Here is a 13,573-nt window from a genome sequence, read left to right as displayed (position 1 = left end):
CAGAATTTTTTGAGGTTCAAATGATTTCTGCTTTGACCATAAACTTTCAATTCACTCAGGACATTTAAGACTTAGTAAAAAAGAAAAGGCCTTCGTTAACTTTGCTAGCATTTCTATCCTAAGACCGAAGATCTGAGCTGCTCTTTCTGGTTTCTTTCTTATAATTCTTGTCATTTTAGTTAGTGTGCTCTTCAGAGATTAACTAAATCCTAAAGAAAGCATTTTACCTATTACTTGCTACACTGTCTTTCTCTTTTCTCCCTTCAGCATTAACTTTCTTCCATCAATTACTTGACAGAATTCTATCATCCTTTTATCATTTTCCTAGTTAATCGTCTCTAGACTACTGGTCATTTAAACAGAAGAAAAAGTAATTCCTAACAATGGTTCCTACTTATAGTGACTTGGGAACAGTAGCCTAAACAACTTGCTTTTTAAAAATTTTTTAGTGTTATTTTCATCTATTTGATCTTTTAAATTTCATTTTATCTAAAATTTCATAAACTTTTGAGTTCACATTTTACAGATGCAATGAGTTTTTCTGGTTTTCTCCATCTTACTGACTGCAACTTTCAAATTTATCAGTTGTAGGGACCATGCTATATTTTTTTCCCAAAAAACAAATATGAACTAGAGAAGATACTGTCATGATAACACCTGAGAAAACACTGAATAAGGCAACTGCCAAACTGGTAGATGGCTCATTAGAATAATACCAAACTTAAAACACATGCAGATACTTTTTTTTTAACACTATATATAAGCTATTTTTTTAGGATACAAAACTATACAAGGGGGGATCTGATGCATGTATACAATGTATTCTAATGAATCATCCCACATCTATCACGCTCTCTTACTCTCTTCCCTCTAACACAATTTCAATGTTTCATCTTTTCTATTTTCATACATGTAGAAATCTATTTCAACAATATTCATCCTTCCATCTTCATTAGTCCAACACCCTCTGGTTAGTACACACTGCTCCCTTCCCCAACAGTCTGTTTCTTTCCCCGTTTTCCACCCCCCTACTGATCAACAGATTAAATTTGAAAAAGAAAAGAGAAAATAGGTGGCTACAGAGATTAAAAATGGAAAGCAGAAAAATTGGTAGTATAGTTAGACATAAGAGTTCCTGTTCTTAAGAAATATGTACTCCCAACATTTCGTGTAAATGTTCATGTTGTCTGCAACTTAAATTTAAATAGATTTAACAAAGAGAAAATTTAAGTAACAAAATATATTTTTTTCTCCTGGACATAAAGATTATATATAATTTTTACATTATTTTTTTTCTTTTTTTTTTCTGTCGGTTGTGGGGCTTGAACTCTGGGCCTGAGCGCTGTCCCTCAGCTTGCTCAAGGCCAGTGTTCTACCACTTGAGTTACAGCGCCACTTCCTTTTATATTATTTCTATTCTAATATTTTATAATCACGTCTCATATATGTCTCATATGTATACATGTAAATACATTTACATACTCATAGACAGGTAAGAAAAATAAGGCAAACACGACAAAATGCTAATAATTGATAAATCAATGGTGTTTTCCAACTTTTATAAAGGATCCTTTTTGGATAAATTTTTTTAAAATAAAGTGGGGGAAAACAAGCAAGACATCTTTTTGAACATATCCAATCCAGTAAAAATTATATATATATGTATATATTAGAAACACCAATTTTCCATATGCAACAAAAAATTTTAGTCCTAAAGTTAAACAACTCAATAACAAAAGGTAAAGCCAGGCACCAATTACTTACACTTATAATCCGAGCTAATAAGCAGTCTGAGATATAAGGATTATGGTCCAAAGCCAGCCTAGACAGACAAATCTGAACTAGACTCTTTATTTCCAATTTATCAGTAAAAAAAAAAAAAAAAAGGAAAAAAAAGGCAGAGGTATGGCTCAAGTGGTAGAAAATCAGCCTTGAATGAAAAGCCAAGGAGTATCAGTTGTGATAAAAAGAGCTACTGAGTAGAAAAAATTGACCAACAACATGAGGACCTGATTCAAGAAACTATTCCTAAAGTTATAACTATTATTTTGCCTTTTCAGAATCAATCACCTAACCTAGGATGAAGGAGTAAATCATTCACTCTCCATTCATTTTCCTACAAGACATACAATTCAAATGTTTATACGTACTATCTATTAACTAACATTTAGTAAATGACTGTATATAATATACGCACTTTTACTTTGATCTTCCATTTCTTTGTTTTGGTGTAGACATACAGACATTTGGTAAACTGATTTGCCAAAATTAACACTGCTAAGCAGAAAAACAGAATGAGTATTTTACTTTATTATTAGTTATTGGACTATAGGGGATTTGATTGATTCCACACATTTACATTGTATTTCAATCAATTTCATACCCTCTCTTATACTACCTGACACCTTCCACCAAAATAATAGCATCCATGTTTTATTTGACTATGACTATTTTAATTGGTCCTAACATGATTCGTATGTCTTGAAATTTAGACGTTATATGTAGAAAACTTACTTTTCTTAATGCATCATTACAGCAAAGAATAACTCTGGAACTAAGAGCTATGAAATATATTTCTATTTCCTTTTGTTATAGAAATAACTTGGTAGGAGCTATTTAAATGATTCCTTGCAAATGTTAGAAAGATGGTTTGAAAACTGGTTTGAAGATTTGACATTTAATAATATTCAAAGTCTTGTCTTTGATCTGAACATTTAAATTTTCCTTGTGTAATTCCTTTTTAGAATTATAAAAGTAATATATGCTCATTTAAAATTGATCATGGACGACTTTCTCTATTAAGGTTCAAAAATTTTTAAATGTTGGGGCTGGGAAGGTGGCTCAGTGGTAGAGCGCTTGCCTTGCATGCCTGAGGCCCTGGGTTCGATTCCTCAGCACCACATAAGCAAAAAAGAAAAAAAGCCGGAAGTGGCACTGTGGTTCAGTTGGTAGAGTGCTAGCCTTGAGCTGAAGAGCTGAGGGACAGCGCCCAGGCCCAGAGTTCAGGCCCCACAACTGGACCCACCCCCCAAAAAAATTCTTAAATGTTCTTCTATTACCTTCAGAGTACATAAAACTAAACAAGTCTTTTTGTTGTTGGTGGTGGTGTGTCAGTCTTGGGGCTGAACTCAAAGCTTAGATGCTGTTCCTAAGCTTTTTTGCTCAAGACTATACTACTCTACCACTTGAGCCACAGCTACACTTCCAACTTTGTGGTGACTAACTGGAAAGAAGAGTTTCACAAAGTTTTCCTGTCCGGATTTGCTTTGAACTGTGATCCTCTAATTGTAGCCTCTTGTGTAGCCTAATTGCAGCCTTTTGTGTAGATAGGATTATAGCCATGAGCAACTAATGCCTGGAAAAACAAGATTTTTTTATTCTTAATAGTTTCAATATTTGTGAATTTATACACGATATCGTAACAGAAAAAGTCAATAAATGCAATAAAAAGCATTTGATGAAATTCAACATTCTTTGACAATAAAAACTCAATAAGCTAGATACCAAAAAATGTATCTCAGTACAAAAGCTATGTAAGAGAAAGTAATTACTTATATTCAAGGTAGACTAGGGGCTATGAAGGTGGCTCACTGGTAGAGTGCTTGCCTTGCATGCATGAAGCCCTGGGTTCTATTCCTCAGCACCACATAAACTGAAAAGGCCAGAAGTGGCGCTGTGGCTCAACTGGTAGAGTGCTAACCTTGAGCCAAAGAGTTGAGAGACAGCACCCAGGCCCAGAGTTCAGGCCCCATGACCAACAAAAATAAAAAAATTAAAAAAATTTAAAGAAGAGTAGACTAATATCAGGAATAGGAAGAAGATGCCTACTCCTGCCACTTCTACTCAATGGAGTGTATTCATGTACCACAAATGTTTTAGCCAACAGTGAGCTACATACATACACGACAGTTGTTCTACAATATTTTTTTTATTGTGAAAATACTGTACAGAGGGGTTACAATTACATGGTCAAGATAGTGAGTACATTTCTTATCAAGCATTGTAGCCTCTTCCTTTGTTTCCCCTTCCCTTCCCCCCCCCCGAATCCACATCCCCCCTCCCTCTCACCAAAGTTGTAAAGTTCGTTTTCGACATAACAACTTGTACATCTCATTGTTGCAATAGGTCCACCTGCATCCCTATTTAAACGGTTTGTTTTTTCCCTTCCCCTCCACAAATTATACCAACATCAAATACAGTGAAAGCAGGGGTTATATATACCATGGGGGAGGGACATACAAAGCAACAAAGAACTCATCTTATAAATGTTAGAAACAATCGCATGAAAGAAAAGAAACATTTGAATACATATCTTAGGGTTCATTTCCCTAACATCAACTTATCTGACCTTTTCTGCTTGTCTCAGACATATCCTAGTTATTGCAAATAAGGGAAACCATGGGACCTATGTTTCTTTGGGCCTGGCTTACTTCACTTTGTACACACACACACACACACGCACGCACACACGCACACACACTTACTTTTTTTTTTTTCGGGTCCAGTCGTGGGGCCTGAACTCTGGGCCTGGGCGCTGTCCCTCAGCTCTTCAGCTCAAGGCTAGCGCTCTACCACTTGAGCCACAGCACCACTTCCAGCTTTTTTCTTTTTGCTTATGTGGTGCTGAGGAATCGAACCCAGGGCCTCATGCCTGTAAGGCAAGCACTCTACCACTGAGCCACCTTCCCAGCCCTTAATATAAGTCTTTTCATTTCCTAACATATGGGGCAATGTCATTCTTTCTGATGGAGGCATAGAATTCCATTGTGTATATATACCACATTTTCTTGATCCATTCATCTATTGAGGGGCATCTGGATTGGTTCCATATCTTAGCTATGGTAAATAATGCTGCAATAAACATAGTCGTGCTGGTAGCTTTAGTGTGGTCTTGTTTGTGATCATATGGGATTGCTGGGTCATAGGGGAGCTCTATGTGGAGTCTTTTGAGGAACCTCCATACTGCTTTCCAAAGTGGCTGAGCTGTTCTACAATATTATAATAGAGCTAAAAAGATTTCTATCACCTAGCACTATGTTACTCGCTCATCCTAATGCCTGAGCACAATGTATGCATTTGTGGTGATGCTGTTTTGAAAAAATCTGTACTATTCCAGTTATATAAAACTATGGCAATACAGTTATATATAGTTCATAGTAGATAAGATAGTAATTGTTTGAATTTATGTACTTATTATGCTATATACTATACTTCTATTATAAATTTAAAGTGCAATTGTTACAGTTTGGGATGCAAAATGTTTCCCAAAGGTCCATAAGGTCTCTATCCTGTGAGACTTCTCTAGGAGGGTAGCAGAATCTTCAAATAGAGAAGCCTAGTAGAAGGAAGCTAGATAATTGAGGTGTGCCTCTGAAGGAGATATTGAGACCTTCATCTCTCTTCTCTCATTCACTTTTTGTTTTTTGGCTGCCATGAAATGAACGCACCTTCATCACATGCTCCTGCCATGAGGTACTGTGCCACTACTATCCCAAAGCAATGGGGCCAAGAAACCATATACCATGAAACTAGGCCAAAACAAATTCTTTTCCCCTTACAACATGAATTTCTCAAGTATTCTGTTATAGATACGGCAAGCTAAATAGTAGCACTTCTTATTTTTTTACTGCATTGTTATACAAGCAATATCATTACAAACCTCATATTCTATCAAGAGACTGTATCAAGTCACTGACTTATACCATTGGAGTAATTGTACTCTATAATGCTCACAAAGCAAAATCATCTCATGACATATTTCTCAGAACACAGTCCTATCATTGTATTTTTTAAAAAAATATCAATTAGGTAAGAAAAATAAAAGGCAGGGGCTGGGAAAGTGGCTCAGTGGTAGAGCGCTTGCCTTGCAGGCATGAGGCCCTGCGTTCGATTCCTCAGCACCACATAAGCAAAAAGAAAAAAGCTGGAAGTGGCGCTGTGGCTCAAGTGGTAGAGCGCTAGCCTTGAGCTGAAGAGCTGAGGGACAGTGCCCAAGCCCAGAGTTCAAGCCCCACGACCGTACCAAAAAATAAATAAATAAAAAAAAGAAAAAGAAAAGGCATCCAAACTGAAAGAAGATAATTTGTCCTTGTTTAAAAAAGATTTCGCACATAGAAAATCTACTAGCTCCACAAGAAAATTATTAGCATGTACTCAGTAAAGTTGCATAATATAAAGTCACAATGCTAAACCTAGTCACAATTATGATATACTAACAACTCTCTGTTCAAAAGATGGATTTTTCAAACAGTCCAATTTACAATAGGAACTAAGAAATACTTACAAATAAATTTAACCAAGGAAATGGAAGATCCATATACTAAAAACTCTGGGCACCAGTGGCTCACGCCTGTAATCCTAGCTGCTCAGGAGGCTGAGATCTGAGGACTGCAGTTCAAAGCCAGCCCAGGCAGGAAAGTTCATGATACTTCATCTCTAACCACCAAAAAGCCAGAAGTAGGCAGTTCAAGGGGTATAGCACTATCTTTGAGCACAAAAGTTCAGGGGGCAGTGCCCAGGCCCTTAGTTCAAGCCCCAGGATCAGTGCAAAAAAATTTTTTTACCTCAAACAACCATCCCAATTAATAAGCGGCTAAGGACGCGTAAACAGAGACTTCTCTGAAGAAGAGGTAAGAATGGCCAATAGACACATAAAAGAAATGCAAATCAAAACCAACATTGAGATTCCACCTCACCCCAGTTAGAATGGCTATTATCAAGAAATCTAGGGGCTGGGAAAGTGGCTCAGTGGTAGAGTGCTTGCCTTACATGCAAGAGGCCTTGGGTTTGATTCCTCAGCACCACAAGCAGAAAAAGCCAAAAGTGGTGCTGTGGCTCAAGTGGTAGAATGCTAGCCTTGAGCTGAAGAGCTGAGGGACAGCGCCCAGGCCCAGAGTTCAGGCCCCACAATCCACCAAAAAGAAAAAAGAAAGAAATCTATTAACAACAGATGCTGGCGGGGATGTGGCCAAAAGGGAACGCTACTGCATTGTTGGTGGGAGTACAAAATTGTTCAACTACTTTGGAAAGCAGTATGGAGGTTCCTCAAAAGACTATATATACATAGAGCTCCCCTATGACCCAGCAATCCCACTTCTGGGCATTTACTCAATGATCACAAACAAGGCTATACTACAGATACCAGCACAACTGTGTTTATCGCGGTATTATTCTCCATACCTAAGAAATGGAACCAAACCAGATGCCCCTCAATAGATGAATGGATCAAGAAAATGTGGTGTGTGTGTGTGTGTGTGTGTGTGTGTGTGTATTATATACATATATGTGTATATATACATACATATAGAGAGAGAGAGACACACACACACACAACAATGCAATTCTATGCCTCCATCAGAAAGAATGACACTGCCCTATTTGTTAGGAAATGTAAAGACTTGGAAACAATATATTAAGTGAAGTAAGCATGACCCAAAGAAACATAGGTCCCATGATTTCCTTATTTTCAGTAACTAGTATACATCTAGGATAATCTTACCAGACAAGCAGAAAAGGTCAAAAGTTATGCACATATGACCATTTAAGATGATGCTAAACAAAATAAACCCCAAGACAGGGACACAGAGATTTTTAATTTGTTGCTGTTGTTTTTAACATACTATATATCTTTTTTTGTCTCTTTTGTATGTTCTTCCCTCTATGGTATATCCCCTGTTGTCACTGTATTTGATTCTGGTGCCCTGCATCTTGTATACAGATTTTTCTAATTTGGGGAGGGGAAGAGAAATAACAAAATGCTGAAACAATGAATACAGGTTGACCCATTGTAACAATGAGACGTACAAGACACTATGTTGAAAACAAACTTTACAACTTGGAGGGGGGAGGAGACAGGAGTTGGGGAGGGAAGGGATAGTAGGGGAAAAACAAAGGAAGAGGTAACAATGCTTGATAGGAAATGTACTCATTACCTTACTTATGTAACTGTAACCCCTCTGTACAGTATCTTTACAATAAATTTATCTTTTAATTTTTGAAAGGCATGATTAAAGCAACTTAAGTACAAATAAATGAAACGATTCTATGTTTACATTTCCAAGAATCAAGATTGTTAAAATATCCAAAGCACTTTGTGTGTTCTTCTGATTTGGTATACTTCACTATCAAAAATCTGATGACATGTTTTTCACAACATTTTTTTAAAGCAAATAATCTCAATATAGAATTATAAAAGACCCTAAATAGCCAAAATAATCTTGAGTAAGAACAAAGCTGCAAGCATCACACTATTTAATATCAAAATGTTCTGCAAAGTTATATTCATAAAAGCAGCATGGTTCTAGCCTCAAAACAGACAGAGAACAGAACAGAACAGGAGAGCCCAGTAATAAATCCATATATTTACACTCAACTGATTTTCTACAAAAATGCCAAGAATACAAAATGACCAAGGAGTAGTTCCTTTTTAATAGAGTTGGGACAAGTAGATATCCATATTCAGGACAATGAAAATAGAACTGTATCTTACATAATATACAAAAAAATCAACTCAAAATGGATTAAAGATGTGAATATACAACCTGATGATGTAAAAATCACTAAAACAGATACACACACACACACACACACACACACACACACACACACAATGGCAACCCTACAGTTTTGCAATGGCCTAGACAATTATTTTAATATGCAAACAATGGACAGTCTTGTGAATAGGAGAAAATGTTCACAGGCCATGCATCTTCTCAGAGGTTAATCTCAAAAGTATTCTTGAGAGAAAAGGGAGGAAGAGACAGAGAAAGAGATCCACCCTCAAATACGAAGATATTGCAATATTATTCACAATAGTTAAGGGAACCAACCTGAGTTTCAATCAACAGATAAATAAGGAAAATGTGGTACATATACACAATAATGTTATTTTTCAGACTTTTAAAAAAGGAAACCCAGTCATTTTGACAATATGGATGAGATTATAAAACATTTTATTCAGTAAAGTAAGGAACAAAGAGATAAATACTACCTGATTTCGATTTCATATGAAATCTTTAAAAAAATAATAAATTCACAGAAGTAGAAAGTAAAATAGTTGGCACCAGGGGCTGGTAAAGAAGGTTAGAGGATTAGTTGTTAATTAAAGAGTACATATTTTCAGTATGAGGAATAAAGTAGTAATAAAGATACAAAAATAACATATTTTTTGCTTTTAGTTATCTTAAATTTTGTATTTTTAAACTAGTTCCAAACCAAGCATATAGTTTTAAAATTTTACTATATTTTACGTAAAACAAGATGCAAAACCTTTGCAATTAGAAAAGGTATTTTATAAAACATTGAAATTTTGACTTTTCATTTATAGTTCTATTTAAAGGAATGATAGAAATCAACTAATGAAACATGTTCTATGCTTACCATTTTTGCTGACATCCAGTTCCCTGAGATTAATAAGATTTGCAATGGATGCTGGTAACGTTGTTAAATCATTATCTGGCAAACTCAGTTTGTGTAGAGACTGACAGTTAAAAAGTTGCTATTGAAAAAAGAAAAACACTTTCAGTTTCCTTTTGTATTATACAAAGTATTATTGCATTAAAATTAAATAATATATATACACAAAAATACCAAAAAAGGTTTCTCATTATTTCTAGTTATGCTATTATGGGTCTCAATATGTCTGAATACCACTTAGGACAATTTGCAGCCTCAAATTTCTTCCTTAAACAAACTGAATGTAATGAGAATACATAAGTCTCTGCTTAGCTAATAAAAAATAAGTGATGTTACATATAACAAATTCTTGAGCTTGTCTTTGAATTAATTTTATTGTGAAATGAAAGCTATATTTAAGAACATCTCTAAAAAAATGTAGTATCTGTTAGGAATAGATAAATGATCTAGTTATTTTCACTACTAACTCTTTTGAACACAACCTCTAGTGACCATGAAAAGGTAAAGGATTAGCCTTTCATATTCTCTAGGAGAATGGCTATGAAAGATAAACTACATGCTAAAGAATGACATAAATGAAAAGCAATAAATAAAAAAACACCCTACCATATAACCTTAACTATGTAATTCATAACCATGTAACTGACAACTTTTCACATTTTAGCTACCATTACGGCTTTCTCCATAAAATTATCTATTGGCTTTCAAAATTAATTTATTACTGGCAATCAGAAAAAAGTAACAAACAAAACCTATTATTTGTATTTATAAACACTAATACTTAAAACAAATCATTTCGGGGCTGGGAAGGTGGCTCAGTGGTAGAGCGCTTGCCTTGTATGCATGAGGCCCTGGGTTCGATTCCTCATAACCACATTAGCAAAAGAAAAAAGCCGGAAGTGGCGCTGTGGCTCAAGTGGTAGAGCACTAGCCTTGAGCTGAAGAGCTAAGGGACAGTCCCCAGGCCCAGAGTTCAGGCCCACAACTGGACCCCCCCCCCCAAAAAAAATCACTTAATTAAACAAAGACCATATATATACAACACACATTTTTTTTTCTTTTGTTTCACAGTTAAGAGTTGCCAGATTAAATACAGGACACCCAATTACGTTTGAATTTCAGAAAATCTGTACCTTTTTAGTACAAGTATTATCTTTTGTGCTCATCTAAAAATTCTTAAGTATTCTTACTAAGTATTCTCTATTTCTGTTTTCTAATCCTAAATCCAAATTACAGTTCACTTTTCAAAATATACTATCATTTAGTTCATTCATTTTTGAGATAGGTCTCTATAGCTCTAGCTAGCCTTAAACTAAACATCTTCCTCCTACCTTGGCCTCCTCAGTGCTGGGATTATAAGTATGGCCACTCACATACAAATTTAAAATCTTATAAGTCACCAAGGAATCTCTATCATGGTTTCAAAAGCACTGCTGTTTGGGTGGTCAAAGATCCTAACAATTAAAACTAATGCACCCTTTTCCTAAAACACAAGAAACATAATGAAAAGAAAAAGTACGCTAATAAAATGCTAGGTGTCAATGGCTCCTGCCTGGAAGCCTATCTACTAAGGAAGAAAAGATCTAGAGGATTAGGGCTCAAGACCATCTAGGGCCAAAAGTTAGCAAGATCTCACCTCAATAGGAAGAACCTGACTATGGTAGTACGTACCTGAAATTCTAACTATGGTGGAAAGCAGAAATAGAAAAGATTTCATTCCATTCCAGCCAGGGCAAAAAGTGAAACCCTACCTTAGTAATAATCAACACAGTCCAGTGTTGGTGCCTGTAGTCATAGCTACTCAGAAGGCTCAGCTCTGAGGACTGCAGTTTTAAGCCAGCCCTAGCAGCAAAGTCTATAAGACTCATCTCTAATTAACCACCAAAAAGCCAACTGGAACCGGGGTTCAAGTGATATAGTGCTAGCCTTGGGGGCGGGGAGGAGGAGGAGGGAACAGCTCAGGGGCAGCACCCAGGAGGAGTTCAAGAACTAGGACACACACACACACACACACACACACACACACGCACGCACGCACGCACGCACGCACGCACGCACGCGCGCGCGCGCACGCACGTACACGCACACCAGAGCAAAACCGAAGTGTTGGAGGAGCCAAGTGGTGAAATGCCGACCAAGAAAGCATGAAGCCCTGAGTTCAAACCCAAACAATGTCTTTCCCTCTCCAAGAAAAAGTAGTACTTTCTTAAGAAAAATGTGAAAAATCTTGATGGAAATAACCTTAACCTCCCAGTTGTTAGCATAAATTACACAGAATCTTTCCAAACTATAAATGGAGGAAAATATTACTACCTTTATAAAGCTATTTAACAATGAAATTGTAATTAAAATGACAATTATTCCCAACTATAATGTAAATTGATGACCTGAGAAAACAGGTCCATATCATTTTAATTGTTTGGCTTCATCTACTGGTTTCCAAAATTCCATAATCTCATTACCTACCTTAGCAGGTATGACAAAAGTAAATACAAATGTTTTTTTTTTCTGCGTATGTGGTACTGAGGAATTGAACCCAAGACCTCATGCATGCAAGGCAAGCGCTCTACCACTGAGCCACCTTCCCAGCCCAGTAAATACAAATTTTAAGTTATATAATTACTAAAGCAGTTCATTTAAACAAGTTTAAAATTAAATTTTTTTTGAAATGTACAGTATACCTTAAGGTAAAACTAACCCCCTAAAATAGAAACATGTATGTATAGCATTAGGGCAACATTAGGTATACAGAAATTTCCTGACAGTATTAACATACCTTTGGAAGTTCTTCAATCTGATTAGCATCTAAATAGAGCTCTTCTAAAGTTTTTTCAAAAGTAAATATCTCTTTGGGAACCTGTTCTAAACTGCAATGAGAATAATCCAGAGTAGTGACAGTCTCCTCTTCCCCTCGCAGACAGCGACATGGTACCAAACGCACAAACAAACTTCGTTTTGTAGTCATTTTAGATACTGTGATATTTGAATAGAGAAAGTAAAACATAACAGTTTTTCAGAACAAATTATTGCAATTCATTTGTCACAATTCACATATCGTATAAATTCTTCTCTTTGGTACACCCACTGAAAACCATTTAGCACTGCTTTAATATCAATATTTGTATATACTCAAGTACTTTAGCACTTTACAGAATAATCTAAGAAGTAGCCATTTATATGCTTTTACAAAAACCATGCTTCATGAATATGACTGTTCTCAAAGCACTTTTAATATAGCAAAGACTTAATTTCTGGTTTTATGTTTCATAGTGAAGTGTTTACATGCAGTTCTGAGTAGGAAGTAACACTGCAAAGGTATTTTTAGGACTTCTCAGCCAGTCATCAGAGATCAACCACTATTTAACTTACCTATGCTTCTTATATGTGGAAATCTCCACCTACCTAAATATATATAGTTTCAATCAAATACTGGTCTTAAGATTGTTTTCAAAGAGTTCACTTAAATAAAGGAAGACTTTAACTGAAGAAAAAAGCCAATTTTGTACAGTGAAAATTCAACACCAATTTTACTATGTATATAGTATAGTGCATAATCGATTTCAAATAGGCTATGATTATCTTAGCAAAGAAAGATCTATTTTAATAATTAGGAACGGCTGATAATTATTGTCATCAATTTTTGTACAAAAATAATAAGTTCTTCCCCTAGGGAGAGACCTAGAGTATTAACATCTAACAAGGATCAAACCCAATTAAGGGTAATGAAGCTTTACTCAACAAAATATAAGAAAAATGTGTTTTTAAAAAACCTCCCTTATCTTGCCCATGTAATTGTAACCCCTCTGTACAGTATTTTCACACACACACAAAAATTAGAAACAAAAACAAAAACAAAAAAAAACTCTCTATCAAGATAAGTACCTGAACACAAGTTTTAAGTACCGAATAATAATCCATTTATGAACAAAATTTCAAGTGTTCAAATAAAGACAAGACCAGTATTACTGATTTTTCCCATGACTCAGGATCAAATATGCTGTAAACCGAGCACCATTGGCTCACACTTGTAATCCTAGCCACTGAAGAGGCTGAGATCTGAGGATGGCAGTTCAGAGCTAGCCTAGGTAGGAAAGTCCATGAAACTCTCATCTCTGATTAACAGAAAACCGGAAGTGGTGCTGTAGTTCAAGTGGTAATG

General features: G+C 35.8%; 1 protein-coding gene across 10 annotated transcripts in view; it reads right to left on the bottom strand.

The window, feature by feature from the left end:
* Nucleotides 1-13,573, bottom strand: part of Erbin (erbb2 interacting protein) — a 128,946-nt gene that overhangs the window by 76,095 nt on the left and 39,278 nt on the right. For all 10 annotated transcript variants that reach the window (XM_070031255.1, XM_070031253.1, XM_070031261.1 and 7 more), the window contains exons 3-4: nt 12,191-12,387; nt 9,379-9,496 (exon numbers count right to left, since the gene is read on the bottom strand). In XM_070031255.1, the coding sequence (XP_069887356.1) occupies nt 9,379-9,496; nt 12,191-12,379 (307 nt within the window). In that variant the 5' untranslated portion in view covers nt 12,380-12,387. The remainder of the gene's footprint in view (nt 1-9,378; nt 9,497-12,190; nt 12,388-13,573) is intronic.

Source organism: Dipodomys merriami, unplaced genomic scaffold, assembly GCF_024711535.1.
Source record: "Dipodomys merriami isolate MVZ:Mamm:240054 unplaced genomic scaffold, mDipMer1.0.p SCAF_20, whole genome shotgun sequence".
Taxonomy (NCBI): domain Eukaryota; kingdom Metazoa; phylum Chordata; class Mammalia; order Rodentia; family Heteromyidae; genus Dipodomys; species Dipodomys merriami.
The sequence above is the reverse complement of the archived record's forward strand: the minus strand, read 5'-3'. Positions and strand labels throughout refer to the sequence as shown.